Source organism: Saccharomyces cerevisiae, chromosome XV (genome assembly GCF_000146045.2).
Source record: "Saccharomyces cerevisiae S288C chromosome XV, complete sequence".
NCBI lineage: Eukaryota > Fungi > Ascomycota > Saccharomycetes > Saccharomycetales > Saccharomycetaceae > Saccharomyces > Saccharomyces cerevisiae.
In genome coordinates this window covers 80175-94724 of record NC_001147.6, presented here as the reverse complement: position 1 = coordinate 94724, position 14550 = coordinate 80175, and the positions used below count along the sequence as shown (strand labels likewise).

The following is a 14550-nucleotide window of genomic DNA, read 5'->3' as shown; positions in this document are numbered from 1 at the left end:
AGAATTCATAATTTCGAAGACTGTTTTCTACATATCTTATGTGGTGTACGGATATGAATTTTTTTACCGAAGACAATAATGCATGGGTGTTAATTCTATTTTTTTTTTTTTCTAATTCAGAATGAAATTTTTTTCTTGCTGGAGATTACAGTGGAAATTTCGCTCCAACACACGCACTCTCTCTGACTTGGTGCTGCCGTGAGATTCTGGTTCCTCAAGGAATATTGTATGAGATAATTTAAAACAAATTGAGTTGAAGATTCATCAATTCTGCCATTTTGGATCCATCACAAGAAGAGATCATCAAGCTTACGGATTCACAATGGGTATCGATCACACTTCCAAGCAACACAAGAGATCTGGTCACAGAACTGCTCCAAAGTCTGACAATGTCTACTTGAAATTGTTAGTCAAATTATACACTTTCTTAGCTCGTATGTTCAAGAATAATATCAAGGGTTTTAACCAACGCCAATTATGGTTAGAAGGATTCTGTTACATTGAATATAATAGATTATCCTGAACTTTGGTAAGTTCATTGGTTTTCTATAAATATTCGTTATGGTTTGCTGAAAAATATTGGTTAATGTTTTTCGCGATCATCTAGCTTTGCTTCTGATGTGACAAATTATTGGTCAATTTATTGAACTGAATCTGGCTAAAATAGTCATACCAGAAGAAGCTAGACGTATTAAAATTCTGCGAGTGCAAACGGGTATATTTGAGGAACGATATGTTTCTTTTACATCACGTTTTGTGCGGTATTGCAAACCAGTGAGCAGAATCTTTTTCTAATTTAATGAAATATTTGTACGGAAAACTATTGTTTTCCGGTCCTTCGATCCATTAGTTACTAACATTTTTTCATTTTTTTTTTTTAGGTCGTACTGATGCTCCATTCAACAAGGTTGTCTTGAAGGCTTTGTTCTTGTCTAAGATCAACAGACCACCTGTTTCTGTCTCTAGAATTGCTAGAGCTTTGAAGCAAGAAGGTGCTGCTAACAAGACTGTTGTCGTTGTTGGTACTGTTACTGACGATGCCAGAATCTTTGAATTCCCAAAGACCACTGTTGCTGCTTTGAGATTCACTGCTGGTGCCAGAGCCAAGATTGTTAAGGCTGGTGGTGAATGTATCACTTTGGATCAATTAGCTGTCAGAGCTCCAAAGGGTCAAAACACTTTGATCTTGAGAGGTCCAAGAAACTCCAGAGAAGCTGTCAGACACTTCGGTATGGGTCCACACAAGGGTAAGGCTCCAAGAATCTTGTCCACCGGTAGAAAGTTCGAAAGAGCTAGAGGTAGAAGAAGATCTAAGGGTTTCAAGGTGTAAGTTAACTGAAATGAAAATTTCATATTTACTTTTTTATTGTTACTCATTTGTAATTCATAAACTACATACACTTTCAATCGTTTCTTTCAAACTACATAATTTTTACTGGCGATCAATAACGCATTTAGTTCATAAAGTGAGTCAAAGTTAACACTAGAATATTTGCTACACCATCAATAGGCTAGACCATAGTTGAAAACTTTCATAATAAATTCTTCCGTTTTCAATCTTCATATACTGTGTCTCTAACCATGATACCGTGACACAACTACATCCGTACACATGTGACGTTCGTTCAACCCGTACATTTATATAAAACCGTTCTGGCGGCCTTTTATTTTTTTACATTTCTTATGATCGGGATTGCAGAACGCCGTGAAATTTTTCAATGTGAGGTTCGGCCTTGTTTGCAAAAGCCCTATTGAGATACCGGAAAGATATAGGTGAAATGAAGAAAACTATGGGTTGTATATCTAATACCCCGGTGCGTTTATTAATATTTTAGCTTGAAAGCGAAGTGATACGATCGACAAATAGAGTAAAAATGCCAGGTGTTTCCGTTAGGTACGTAAAAATGACATATCATAATGATTATTACTATATGTTTCGAGTGGTTAGATGGAAATAAAACGCAGTCATTCCAGCAGCATAGACACGCAAGCAAAGTACTTCTTCGTCAAGTTAAATAGCACCCATGGTTAAATCAATGATATATCAACTGTCCCATAATAATTGAAACAAAATATTGATCAAATTTCGCGAATGAGTGCAATGTGTAAATATATGGAAGAAGAGGGAGATTAAGGGTAGTGGTGCTATTTGCTCTTTGTTATTACTAGGATTTCAATTCCTTCCGATAAGTTCTCATGAAACGTAATGGTTAATGAAAGTATTTTTTTTAAACTGTATCATTTACTAACAATAACTTTTTTGTTTTGATTTTGTTTTCTACAGAGACGTTGCTGCTCAAGATTTCATTAATGCTTACGCTTCTTTCTTGCAAAGACAAGGTAAGCTAGAAGTTCCAGGTTACGTTGACATTGTCAAGACCTCTTCTGGTAACGAAATGCCACCACAAGATGCCGAAGGTTGGTTCTACAAGCGTGCTGCCTCTGTTGCCAGACACATTTACATGAGAAAACAAGTTGGTGTTGGTAAATTGAACAAATTATACGGTGGTGCCAAGAGCAGAGGTGTTAGACCATACAAGCACATTGACGCTTCCGGTTCTATCAACAGAAAGGTTTTGCAAGCTTTGGAAAAGATTGGTATCGTCGAAATCTCTCCAAAGGGTGGTAGAAGAATCTCTGAAAACGGTCAAAGAGATTTGGATCGTATTGCCGCTCAAACTTTGGAAGAAGACGAATAAATATAAAATCTATAATTTATATATATATACTACTACTACAATTATCATCATACAAGTAATAATAAAGTTTAAAAGCTACAACGAGGAGGGGAATCCTATTGCGAAGTTTGGTGTCACATGGTTTGAAGAGCCTTGTTAACGCGCTCTTCTCAGTTCTACTTTCTTCTTCAATTTTGTTGGCCGATTTTCTTCTTTATTTGGCTAGCCAGTAATTTTTTTTACTGCATATAGTAACCGCAACGCCAGTAGCTTGGAAGGAGCGTTGTTTAAACGACAGCCGTAAACTTAGAATAGTACAGAGTACTTCTGTAGTAGTAATGCGCGCCAGAAACCAGCTTGCTTAGATGTTAAATCATCGGAATCAATCCTGTTCGCATTCCTGTGCCGAAAATATTTCGACGTACTACGTGGACCCTAGCGTCCCTAAATGCAACAGTTTTTTCTAATTTAGGATTTGTTAACTCCGCCGGGGTGATTTGATGCTGCAATATAAATATACATAGAATAATATTTGGCTGCTCATCATTGTGCGAGCATATTAATATTTCATGAATAGGTAGAAAGATATATATCAGCAGAAAAACTAACTTTCTCAATTAGGTCAAAATGGTGAACGTTGGTCCTTCTCATGCTGCAGTTGCTGTGGATGCTAGCGAAGCCCGCAAAAGAAATATTTCAGAAGAAGTATTCGAACTGAGGGATAAGAAAGATTCTACAGTGGTAATTGAGGGTGAAGCCCCGGTAAGAACTTTTACCAGTAGCTCTAGTAACCATGAAAGAGAGGATACGTATGTTTCTAAAAGGCAGGTAATGAGAGATATTTTTGCTAAATACTTGAAGTTCATTGGACCTGGATTGATGGTTAGTGTGGCTTACATCGATCCCGGTAATTACTCTACTGCCGTCGATGCAGGTGCCTCTAATCAATTTTCCCTACTTTGTATCATTTTGTTATCAAACTTTATTGCCATATTTTTGCAATGTCTGTGTATCAAGTTGGGTTCCGTTACGGGACTAGATCTAAGTCGAGCTTGCAGAGAGTATTTACCACGGTGGCTCAACTGGACATTGTATTTTTTTGCAGAATGTGCCGTTATAGCCACCGATATAGCTGAAGTGATTGGTACAGCGATTGCCTTGAATATCCTGATCAAAGTGCCCCTTCCAGCGGGCGTGGCCATTACTGTTGTGGATGTGTTTTTGATTATGTTTACATATAAACCTGGTGCGTCATCAATTAGGTTCATTAGAATATTTGAATGTTTTGTTGCAGTATTAGTTGTTGGCGTGTGCATTTGTTTCGCAATAGAATTGGCTTATATCCCGAAGAGTACGTCCGTTAAACAAGTGTTCAGAGGATTTGTGCCATCTGCCCAAATGTTTGACCACAATGGTATTTATACCGCTATTTCCATCTTAGGTGCTACTGTTATGCCACATTCGTTGTTTTTGGGTTCCGCTTTAGTGCAGCCAAGGCTTTTAGATTATGACGTTAAACACGGTAATTATACTGTTTCTGAAGAACAAGATAAAGTGAAAAAATCTAAATCCACTGAAGAGATTATGGAAGAAAAATATTTTAATTATAGACCCACGAACGCTGCTATCAAATATTGCATGAAATATTCTATGGTCGAATTAAGCATAACTCTCTTCACCCTAGCGCTTTTCGTCAATTGTGCCATCCTAGTTGTTGCGGGCTCCACTCTATATAACTCACCAGAAGCAGATGGGGCAGATTTGTTTACTATTCATGAATTATTATCAAGAAATCTGGCACCCGCAGCAGGTACGATTTTCATGCTCGCACTTTTATTAAGTGGTCAATCCGCAGGTGTAGTGTGTACTATGTCGGGTCAAATTGTAAGTGAGGGTCATATTAATTGGAAGTTGCAGCCATGGCAAAGAAGATTGGCCACTAGATGTATTTCGATAATCCCTTGTTTGGTCATCTCTATCTGTATCGGTAGAGAAGCTTTATCAAAGGCCTTAAATGCTTCCCAAGTTGTTTTATCCATAGTTCTGCCATTTTTGGTAGCACCTTTAATTTTCTTCACATGTAAAAAATCAATCATGAAAACCGAAATTACCGTCGACCATACTGAAGAAGATAGCCATAACCATCAAAATAACAACGATAGATCTGCAGGTAGCGTAATCGAGCAAGATGGTTCTAGTGGCATGGAGATAGAAAATGGAAAAGATGTCAAAATCGTTTATATGGCAAACAATTGGATTATCACTGTTATTGCTATAATTGTGTGGCTTTTCTTATCTTTACTGAACGTTTATGCCATTGTTCAATTAGGCATGTCTCATGGTGATATCAGTTAATGTCTGCCTCTTACATTCTTGCGCACAATAACATTAAGATTATTTGTAAGCTTTATGACAGCTGTACTTCAAGTAGAGCTTGTGATTATACATTCTAGCATAGTGAAAAAAAAATAATAACTATTCGAAACTAATACACGTACATGTATATATATATTATAAATTGCTTATGCTTATTTAATAGAAGGGTTGTTGAATTATACAAGAAAACTTTTCTCTAGTTTTCTACACTTTTCTTTTTTTTTACCTATTATATGGATGGTAGCCATTATTACGTCTATTGTATCCACCGCGACCACCACGGCCGTTTCTTCTATGGTTTCCACCACTACGGTGATTGTAATCGCGGTCACGATCGTTACGATCACGATCACCGCGATCACGGTTGTAGCCATAACCGCTATTGTGGTCATCATTGTATTGTGATGGGCCCTTTGGACCATTAGGTAAATTCAATGGCGGTGAACCAGAGTCAGTGTTTGATGTATTACCAATAGTTTGGACGTCATTGGATTTATTATTATCGGAATCAGAAGGTGCTGGGGAACCTTGAGTGGCATTTGAATCTTGCTGTGGTTGGTTTAAAGTCATTGCATTAGGTGGCATGGCAAACCCTGGCATCATCATTGCCATTTGCTGCATTTGTTGTTGGTACATTTGAGTATAATCCATACCAGTTTGCTTTTGCATTTGTTGGTAATATTCTTGCATCTTTTGATAGTAATCTGTCATTGCTTGCGGATTCATCATTGGGTTGTAACCGCCCATCATAGGGTTTTGATACATTTGGTTGAAATCGCCTTGGTTACCGAAGTTACCGCCACGACGATTCATGTTGTTTCCACCATTGTTACCACCATTGTTTGATGATTTTTGTTGCATATGTCTTGGCTCAGCTCTCTTGATTTCGATCTTGCGATCTTTGAAATCGATGAATTTATTCTGACAAACTCTGTCAACGGCGTCAGCGGAGTCATACGTCACAAAACCAAAACCTCTTGATTGACCGGTATCCTTATCTAACATCAGTTGCGCATCGATAATCGTACCCCACTGAGAAAAAAATTCTTCAAATTCCTTTGGTCTCACATCAGGACCAATACCACCAACAAAGATTTTACCGGTTTTATCTTGCTCGTCTCTTGGGATAGCTCTTTTTGGGTCGATAACTTTACCATCGAGGATATGTTGTGTCTTTACCACTTCATCAACACTAGAAGGTTTTTCAAAAGATAAGAAACCGAACCCTCTAGATCTACCTGTTGCAGGGTCTTTCATGATTTTCAAATCAGTGACGGTACCATACTTACCAAAATATTCGCGAAGATTATCTTCCGTAGTGTCCCAATTCAGACCACCAATGAACATCTTGCAACTTTCTTTAGACAAATCCGCTTTCGAACGTTCCTCTTTGGTTTGAGTTACTTGCTGTTGAGGTGGTGATTGAGAAGATGGTTGCTGGAATTGTGACATGGTTTGTTGAAGTTGTTCCCAAGGTAAGCCAGAAGGTCCTGCAGAACTAGCGTTGGCATTGGCATTTGCTGATGTAGCGCTTTCTTGTTTTTTTTCATTCTTAGTGTCTTCATTGGAACCTTCCTTGTCATTCGCAGTGCCATCTTGCTTACTAGAAGATGTGTCTTGGTTACTATTATTACTACTACTGTTGTTACTATTTGGATTATTTAGTTTGTTCAAGCTAGAAGATAATGCTTGTAGTGCGGCTAGTTGATCTAATTGCGAGGTACCACTGCCAGCCTTATTTTGTTCTTCTTCTTTTTTGACTTCTTCAGTAGTGGTAGGCTTATCATCGCCGTAGATGTCGTTGAAATCTTCTTCGTCAGAGCTCATTGCTTATTTAACTTATTCTCTATTTTCTCAGACTTGTGTATACTGCTAAAGTTCTTTATAAATAAAATATTTGCGTCTTTTATGAAAAGATTGTAATATAAACAGTAATATTAATACAGAATAAAAAAGGGCCAATTGTTTGTATTATGCACGCTTTTTCAATTTCTTGTTTATTGAGTATACCTTTTCTGTCCGTATTTTTTCTTTTTGTTTCTTTCGCAAAAAAGGTTAGAAAGAAATCTAGTAAGGTATGAGATTTTAGTTATTAAACACTAAAAAGTAAAAGATACACGTAAAAAATTTATAACAGTATATTGTACTAATACTTGACTATCTGCAAAATTAAATAACTAGTCGAAACTGTTCAATCCTTTGTTTTTAATTACAGTGGCGGAAAGGAGAGAGCGGAAGAAAATTTAAGAGCGCCTGGGCGTGTGGAAAGCATGCGCCTTTTATACTTTTTTTGCTTTGTCCAACAAGAAATCTCGGCGCTGCTCGTAGGGAGGGGCTGCAAGAAAAAAAATAAATAAAAAAAAGAAAGTATTTCCGGGTAAGATTAAAAATGCATTCGATTTAGCCGCCCAGTATTTCGCAAGATCTTCCAAGGTTATAGATGTTTAGAAGAGAAAGAAGTTGGGATCCTTAAGAGCATGTTTCTTTTTCCACGCATCTACATTAGGATTTACTCTTTGTTTTTCAACTTCTGCGCAAGATCTTCAAGAACAAATCGAAGAGATAAAAAAATTGATATTTATAGTCAATAGGTTTTCGATAGCATGACCCTCCGGACTTTTGATGGATAGATAAAGCGAAATTTAGAGGGTTTTTGATCTTCTTCCTTGCAGCAACCTATATTTCTTAGTATTTTGTATATCAATAGCCTCCATAATGTTATCTATAGCTATTAGTACTTTAAGAGACTTTTATTACCCGTATTTTGGATTCTTTTCCGAAGAAAAAAGAAATGTTTACGTTGTGGGAAAAGTGAAAAAAATCGATGATTATGGGCATCGAGGTCTTAATACCCGTAATATGGAGATGAAATAGCATAACTAAACACATTGTATATAAGGTAAAAACGGCAGCATGAAGAAATATCTGCTGTATATGGTACAAGTTCATTTGAACTTTAGAAGAGCAGAACTGGAATCGTTAGCAGACCTATATAATCTTTCCATAGACTTTTCGCAGTACGATGCCAATAGCCCTTTCTTTATTGTAGAGCTGGAAAATGATCAGCAAGCAAAGGATTGGATTAAGAGGTCTATTTTAACCAGAGGTATTTATGAGTATTGGGGGCAGGGTACAACGCTCGATGAGCTGCATAAAGATATTCAGCGTCAGTCTAACTTTGAACAGGATCTGCAATTGAAATTCAAACATTCCACTTTTAAGTTCGAATTCGAATGCTATAAAGGCAACAGTAAAGCTAAGAGGGTAGAGCAGATTGAAACTTTCCGTTACCTTGGCTTTGAAGGAAAGATTGATATGAAACATCCTCAAGAGGTTTTCACTGTTATAGAAGAGTACACACCAATATCGGAAAACGTTGGTGGTAAGACCCCCACCAGGATTTATTTTGGTAGGCAGGTTCAGATGAGCAATAGGAGTGCCATGGAGAAATATGATTTGAAGAAAAGACCTTATAAAGGTACAACTAGCTTCGAAGCAGAATTATCGTTGGTCAGCGCCAATATAGCTCAAGTGAAACCGGGAACTATAATGTACGACCCGTTTGCAGGTACAGGATCCTTTTTGGTAGCTGGTGGGCATTTTGGTTCTTTAGTGATTGGTTCGGATATAGATGGCAGAATGATTCGTGGTAAGGGTGCTCAAGTGAACATTTCGGCCAACTTCAAAAAATATGGCGAGAGTTCTCAATTCCTCGACGTGTTGACCATGGACTTTACAAATAACGCATTAAGAAACAATCTTGTCATTGATACTATTTTGTGTGATCCTCCATATGGTATCAGAGAAAGCATAAAAGTCCTAGGTGCTAAGGATCCAGAAAGATTTCTAGGCAAGGAAGATATGGAAATTGACGGTGAAAAGGCATATTTGCGTCGCGATTATATTCCAACCAAAAAACCGTATGCTCTAGATTCATTACTGGATGATCTTTTACAATACTCTTCCGAAAGATTACCGATTGGCGGAAGATTAGCCTTCTGGATGCCCACTGCAAACGACGCCAATATTGAAACTATTGTCCCAATGCACGAAAATCTAGAGCTAAAATACAACTGCGTTCAAGAATTCAATAAATGGTCAAGGAGACTACTGGTTTATATTAATAGGGGTAGCACTTTCAATGGATCAAGTAATCATGGCATAAAACGTTCAAAAGATAATTTCAGGGAGCGGTACTTCAATAATTTTAACTGAAATGATGCATAAGCCCTTTGTAATTTTAAGATATATTTACTTACTCTTTCTCTTAAAGAAAAAAAAAAAAAAAGAAGAACAATTTATCTATACCTATATTTATGTTTATGTTCCATCATGTAGAAAAGTTTCATTTAAAATTAATAGCCCGTCAAAAATACAAGTGAAAAAAAATAAAAATTAAAAGCTCTCTATTTCTTATAAACTAACATAGCAACGTTCTCTAAAGAAACATCGGATTCTACGTACCTTATCAGCTCCGCATTAAACTCTGTAAACTTTTCTTTCACATATACCAACCTGCCCTCGTCGATTACACGCCTAGCCATTAATCCAATATTTTCTCTCTCTTTAATGGTTATTGTATATGGCTCAGCCCCTTCAAACGATTCGACAACGTTTACTATATCTGTAATAGCCGTACCTGGTTTCCTTCCGCAGGTACCCCATGAACAGAGTTTAGTTAAAACGCGGAAAAAGGTTTCGTACGTCAAGATGGAGCCATGGGCCCTATACTTTTCAACAAGTGATGTAACGTAACTGCGGTTGACATAGTCGCCGTAGTCACAGACATGCCTGCAGCACATGGCAATACAAATTGCCTTTAGTTTGGGGTTGCATCCGTTGTTATCGTCGCCATGTAAAATTGAGCTGTTGCCTATACACCTCAAAGTTAGATCTGTAGCTACACCACAAAGGTGTTTTGAGATGCACACGTATTGTATATCGTCCCCAGGTGTCGATTTTAAAATCGGATCCATCTTCAAGTCCCTAATGTCGATCTTTATCCTTTTGATGCTGGGGCAGCTAATAGGTTTGGAAGGTGAGTTTGACTTTATTTCTGAAAAATCGTCTTTTATCTTTTTATCGAACTTCATCCTATTAGTTGCTCTGTCAATCAACACGAACTCGTTCGAGTTTGAACCCGAGTGCTCCGCTGGAAGGCTTGTCAATTGTGTTAAAAGGTACAGACTGACATAGCGCGAGAATTCGGCCCTGCCACATCCAAACTCAATGAAGTTTAAACTTTCTGGCCTCTCAAATGCGCCAGCGTCCACTAAGTTTTCGATCAGTGAAGACTGTTGTACAGCATGTTTAGTATTCGAAGGCAATTGAGGGAATCGTTTTAGAGACATAAGCTTATTGTTCAGTTGTCTCAAAGGCAGCTCGTCCATGGATTCTCCCTCAAACACCTTATACAGCAATTCAATAGATTGTACCAAATGTTCCGCAGTAATATCTATTTTAACAGACGACGATAACAGTCCATTCTCTCCGTTATAGCCCGGTTCATAGTATGGCTTATCATCGTTTAAATGGCTTAGTTTGGTCTTGTTGCATTTTTTCAAATGCTTTTTTAATTGATCTGCCCAAACCGTATGGTTAGGATCCAGCGGACAAGGTACTCTTTCTCTTTCTTTCTCTGCTTCACTGCCATTCTTATTATGCACTTGAGAATTAGCCGCCTTTTTCATCAAATTCAGATGCTCTGAACAATACAAGTTCTGAGAACTCCTGGTCATCCCACATCTTCGTTTCTTTTTTTCCATGAAATATTCACATTGCAACCTTTCTGAGGGTTTCGCCCTCTTAACAGCGGGCCCATTATTATCTTGTAACATCCTTCGCTAAATAATAAACCTGAACTGTACTTAGCGAAGCCTTCATAGCACCTACGTACACGTATATATAGACATTTTACGTAATGGAGAAACTGAGGTTTTTGTTTTCACTTTTTTTCTTTCTTTTTCACTATTGCTCGAACCGCCTGCGATGAGCTAAGAAAAAAAAGTGAAAGAAATCATAGAAAGCAAAAATGAGATTATATAGCCCAGAGCCCTCTTCTGGCGCCTGTCCCAAGGCGGACCAACAACAACACTTGCCCAAACCTAAGAAAATCCCCTCATACTTTTCCGTTTGTATCTCCTACTTTCTTACTTCCTTTTTTTCTTCTTTATTTGCTTGGTTTACCATTGAAGTCCATTTTTACTACAGACAATAGCTAGTCATTCGCTATCTTCCGTTTGTCACTTTTTTTCAAATTTCTCATCTATATAGCGAAGTACGGAAAAGATGTCACTTGCCGGCATCTCGGCCTTCCCCGGCCAAATGGACTCATCATCTACGATACGGCCCCTTTAATCCGCAATTACTTTGCCCATTCGGCCGTAGCCGTTCTAAAGCCGCCGTGCCTTGCCCCCAATACTCCCCTAATGATCCGGGAAGTTCCGGTTTTTTTCCTTTGTTTAGTGGCATTTTGTGTTGCCCAAGGTTGGGAAGGTCCGATTTGACTTTAAGGAACTACGGAAGGTATCTAAGGTTTCTAAAAACAATATACACGCGCGTGCGTAGATATATAAAGATAAAGATTTATCGATATGAGATAAAGATTGCTGCATGATTCTCCTTCTGATTCTTTTTCCCTGTATATATTTTCTCCCCTTCTGTATAAATCGTACAGTCAGAAGTAGTCCAGAATATAGTGCTGCAGACTATTACAAAAGTTCAATACAATATCATAAAAGTTATAGTAACATGCCTCACTCAGTTACACCATCCATAGAACAAGATTCGTTAAAAATTGCCATTTTAGGTGCTGCCGGTGGTATCGGGCAGTCGTTATCGCTGCTTTTGAAAGCTCAGTTGCAATACCAGTTAAAGGAGAGCAACCGGAGCGTTACCCACATTCATCTGGCTCTTTACGATGTCAACCAAGAAGCCATCAACGGTGTTACCGCCGACTTGTCTCATATAGACACCCCCATTTCCGTGTCGAGCCACTCTCCTGCAGGTGGCATTGAGAACTGTTTGCATAACGCTTCTATTGTTGTCATTCCTGCAGGTGTTCCAAGAAAACCTGGCATGACTCGTGATGACTTATTTAACGTGAATGCTGGTATCATTAGCCAGCTCGGTGATTCTATTGCAGAATGTTGTGATCTTTCCAAGGTCTTCGTTCTTGTCATTTCCAACCCTGTTAATTCTTTAGTCCCAGTGATGGTTTCTAACATTCTTAAGAACCATCCTCAGTCTAGAAATTCCGGCATTGAAAGAAGGATCATGGGTGTCACCAAGCTCGACATTGTCAGAGCGTCCACTTTTCTACGTGAGATAAACATTGAGTCAGGGCTAACTCCTCGTGTTAACTCCATGCCTGACGTCCCTGTAATTGGCGGGCATTCTGGCGAGACTATTATTCCGTTGTTTTCACAGTCAAACTTCCTATCGAGATTAAATGAGGATCAATTGAAATATTTAATACATAGAGTCCAATACGGTGGTGATGAAGTGGTCAAGGCCAAGAACGGTAAAGGTAGTGCTACCTTATCGATGGCCCATGCCGGTTATAAGTGTGTTGTCCAATTTGTTTCTTTGTTATTGGGTAACATTGAGCAGATCCATGGAACCTACTATGTGCCATTAAAAGATGCGAACAACTTCCCCATTGCTCCTGGGGCAGATCAATTATTGCCTCTGGTGGACGGTGCAGACTACTTTGCCATACCATTAACTATTACTACAAAGGGTGTTTCCTATGTGGATTATGACATCGTTAATAGGATGAACGACATGGAACGCAACCAAATGTTGCCAATTTGCGTCTCCCAGTTAAAGAAAAATATCGATAAGGGCTTGGAATTCGTTGCATCGAGATCTGCATCATCTTAATGAGCATCGGACCGAAGCATAAGAATGCAGCAAATTGATAATATTCCCGTTAAGCCAGTCGTAGGAAAAGGAAAAGAATGAGTAGCAAATGTCACACAACAAACGCGCACCATCCCTACATACACAAACACACACACACACACACATATATATATATTCTACCCCATATAAGCGAGTGATTCATCATGAAAAGAATTTATCACTTCGAATTTAAATAATAACATTCTTACCTGATGTACAACTCTTTACTCTCATCTTGCGAAAAGAAAAGGGCAGGGTGCCGCTGAAACAGCGGCGTTGCTGATGAAAATAACCCTGTGTTTTCGCCTCATTCTCTCAAAACCTTCACAGATCCTTTTCTTGTTATAGCCTCAATAAAATCACAGTACACTAACACGTAATTATAAATAGTAACCGGAACCCTCGCTGCAATACGCAAATTGGTACCTACTTTGTAAGGCACAGGAAACCCCGTGCACTCTGCCACTACACTTTATTTACGCTTAATCATGAATTTAACATGTTATGAAAGATTTATTGTATATTTAAAGAAAAATTTAAAAATAATATTAAATTTATTAATTAAACCAATTAGATTAAATGTAACCGATTCTGTTAGCAATGTCCAAAGCATCGTAGTCAGCAGTCAATCTAACGTAAGCCTTCTTGGTACCGTTTGGTCTAACCAAAGTGTTAACCTTCAATACGTCAACTTCGTATAATTCCTTGACGGCCTTCTTGATTTGGTATTTGTTAGCTTTCATGGAAACTTGGAAAACCAAAATGTTACCATCTTCAACCTTCTTCATAGCGGTTTCAGAAGTGATTGGTTGCTCAATGACCTTGTATGAGTCCAATCTGTTGTAATGTGGAACAGCCTTGGAAGCATATTTTGGAGCTCTAGCCAACTTCAAGGTCTTTGGTAGTCTGAAGGTAGCAGAAGTTCTGACCTTCAAAGCCTTCTTACCATTAGTACCCTTAACGACAGCTTTCTTAGCGGCAGTAGCCTTAGCTATACAAAAAGTAAATTCATAGGAGATGAATTCGTTAATGTTAGTAAACTATGTTCCTTGATACCTCGACGTGGAGCACGAAATAGAAGAAAAAAGTATAATGAGGATGGAATAATTTTCTTGAATCTGAGCAGAAAAACGAACGAACACTCTAATGGATTTGTTAATGGCTGTTGGTAGTAAAAAGAACAACTTCCACAGCATCAACGCTTCTATCAAAACGATTGCTAATAAACTGTTGAGCCCGATAATTACGTTGCTCACCATATCTTAATCAAGTCCTTAATGCACTATTCTTGTCGTCGGATAGTTTATTTACGTGTGGTTTTCGTATCTCATCAATATCAACTCTACTAGTTCCCATCTATCTTCCTCTCAATTTTCTCGTGCTATTAATATTGCAGTTCACATACCAGATGGAGCCATTTTATCTTATTGATCTTCTTTGTTTAGCCTTTTCAACAGCAGAAGAAAAGCATATGAGATACATTTAAAATTGTTTTAAAATAATTTTAAAAGATAATATCTAAAAGATTGTATGCATACGAACGAAGTTGCATTGGGAAGCCCCAACGCAGTGAGGCAAGCCGAAGGTAGAA

At 38.2% G+C, this 14550-nt stretch overlaps 8 protein-coding genes across 8 annotated transcripts, besides 1 other annotated feature; 5 read left to right on the top strand and 3 right to left on the bottom strand.

Moving 5' to 3' along the window:
- Nucleotides 1–322: 322 nt before the first annotated feature.
- On the top strand, nt 323–1330 carry RPL18A (60S ribosomal protein eL18 RPL18A; the record flags this gene model as incomplete). The annotated part of the gene is made up of 2 exons (NM_001183374.1): nt 323–434; nt 882–1330. 2 exons carry the CDS (start codon nt 323–325, stop codon nt 1328–1330), a joined length of 561 nt encoding a protein of 186 aa, NP_014521.1.
- A 544-nt stretch (nt 1331–1874) lies between these two features.
- On the top strand, nt 1875–2699 carry RPS19A (40S ribosomal protein eS19 RPS19A; the record flags this gene model as incomplete). Its single annotated transcript, NM_001183375.1, has 2 exons — nt 1875–1894; nt 2285–2699. The coding sequence occupies 2 exons, from the start codon at nt 1875–1877 to the stop codon at nt 2697–2699; spliced, it is 435 nt and encodes a 144-aa protein (NP_014520.1).
- Nucleotides 2700–3305: 606 nt separating this feature from the next.
- Nucleotides 3306–5033, top strand: SMF1 (divalent metal ion transporter SMF1; the record flags this gene model as incomplete). The annotated part of the gene is made up of 1 exon (NM_001183376.1): nt 3306–5033. The coding sequence occupies one exon, from the start codon at nt 3306–3308 to the stop codon at nt 5031–5033; it is 1728 nt and encodes a 575-aa protein (NP_014519.1).
- A 243-nt stretch (nt 5034–5276) lies between these two features.
- On the bottom strand, nt 5277–6881 carry HRP1 (Hrp1p; the record flags this gene model as incomplete). The annotated part of the gene is made up of 1 exon (NM_001183377.1): nt 5277–6881. One exon carries the CDS (start codon nt 6879–6881, stop codon nt 5277–5279), a length of 1605 nt encoding a protein of 534 aa, NP_014518.1.
- A 1086-nt stretch (nt 6882–7967) lies between these two features.
- On the top strand, nt 7968–9269 carry TRM11 (tRNA (guanine-N2-)-methyltransferase; the record flags this gene model as incomplete). The annotated part of the gene is made up of 1 exon (NM_001183378.1): nt 7968–9269. The coding sequence occupies one exon, from the start codon at nt 7968–7970 to the stop codon at nt 9267–9269; it is 1302 nt and encodes a 433-aa protein (NP_014517.1).
- A 94-nt stretch (nt 9270–9363) lies between these two features.
- Nucleotides 9364–9455: an origin of replication (ARS1508; Autonomously Replicating Sequence).
- A 5-nt stretch (nt 9456–9460) lies between these two features.
- TRM13 (tRNA:m4X modification enzyme) lies at nt 9461–10891 on the bottom strand (the record flags this gene model as incomplete). The annotated part of the gene is made up of 1 exon (NM_001183379.2): nt 9461–10891. The coding sequence occupies one exon, from the start codon at nt 10889–10891 to the stop codon at nt 9461–9463; it is 1431 nt and encodes a 476-aa protein (NP_014516.1).
- A 913-nt stretch (nt 10892–11804) lies between these two features.
- On the top strand, nt 11805–12938 carry MDH2 (malate dehydrogenase MDH2; the record flags this gene model as incomplete). Its single annotated transcript, NM_001183380.1, has 1 exon — nt 11805–12938. The coding sequence occupies one exon, from the start codon at nt 11805–11807 to the stop codon at nt 12936–12938; it is 1134 nt and encodes a 377-aa protein (NP_014515.2).
- A 596-nt stretch (nt 12939–13534) lies between these two features.
- RPL25 (60S ribosomal protein uL23 RPL25) lies at nt 13535–14377 on the bottom strand (the record flags this gene model as incomplete). Its single annotated transcript, NM_001183381.1, has 2 exons — nt 13535–13950; nt 14365–14377. 2 exons carry the CDS (start codon nt 14375–14377, stop codon nt 13535–13537), a joined length of 429 nt encoding a protein of 142 aa, NP_014514.1.
- Nucleotides 14378–14550: the final 173 nt, after the last annotated feature.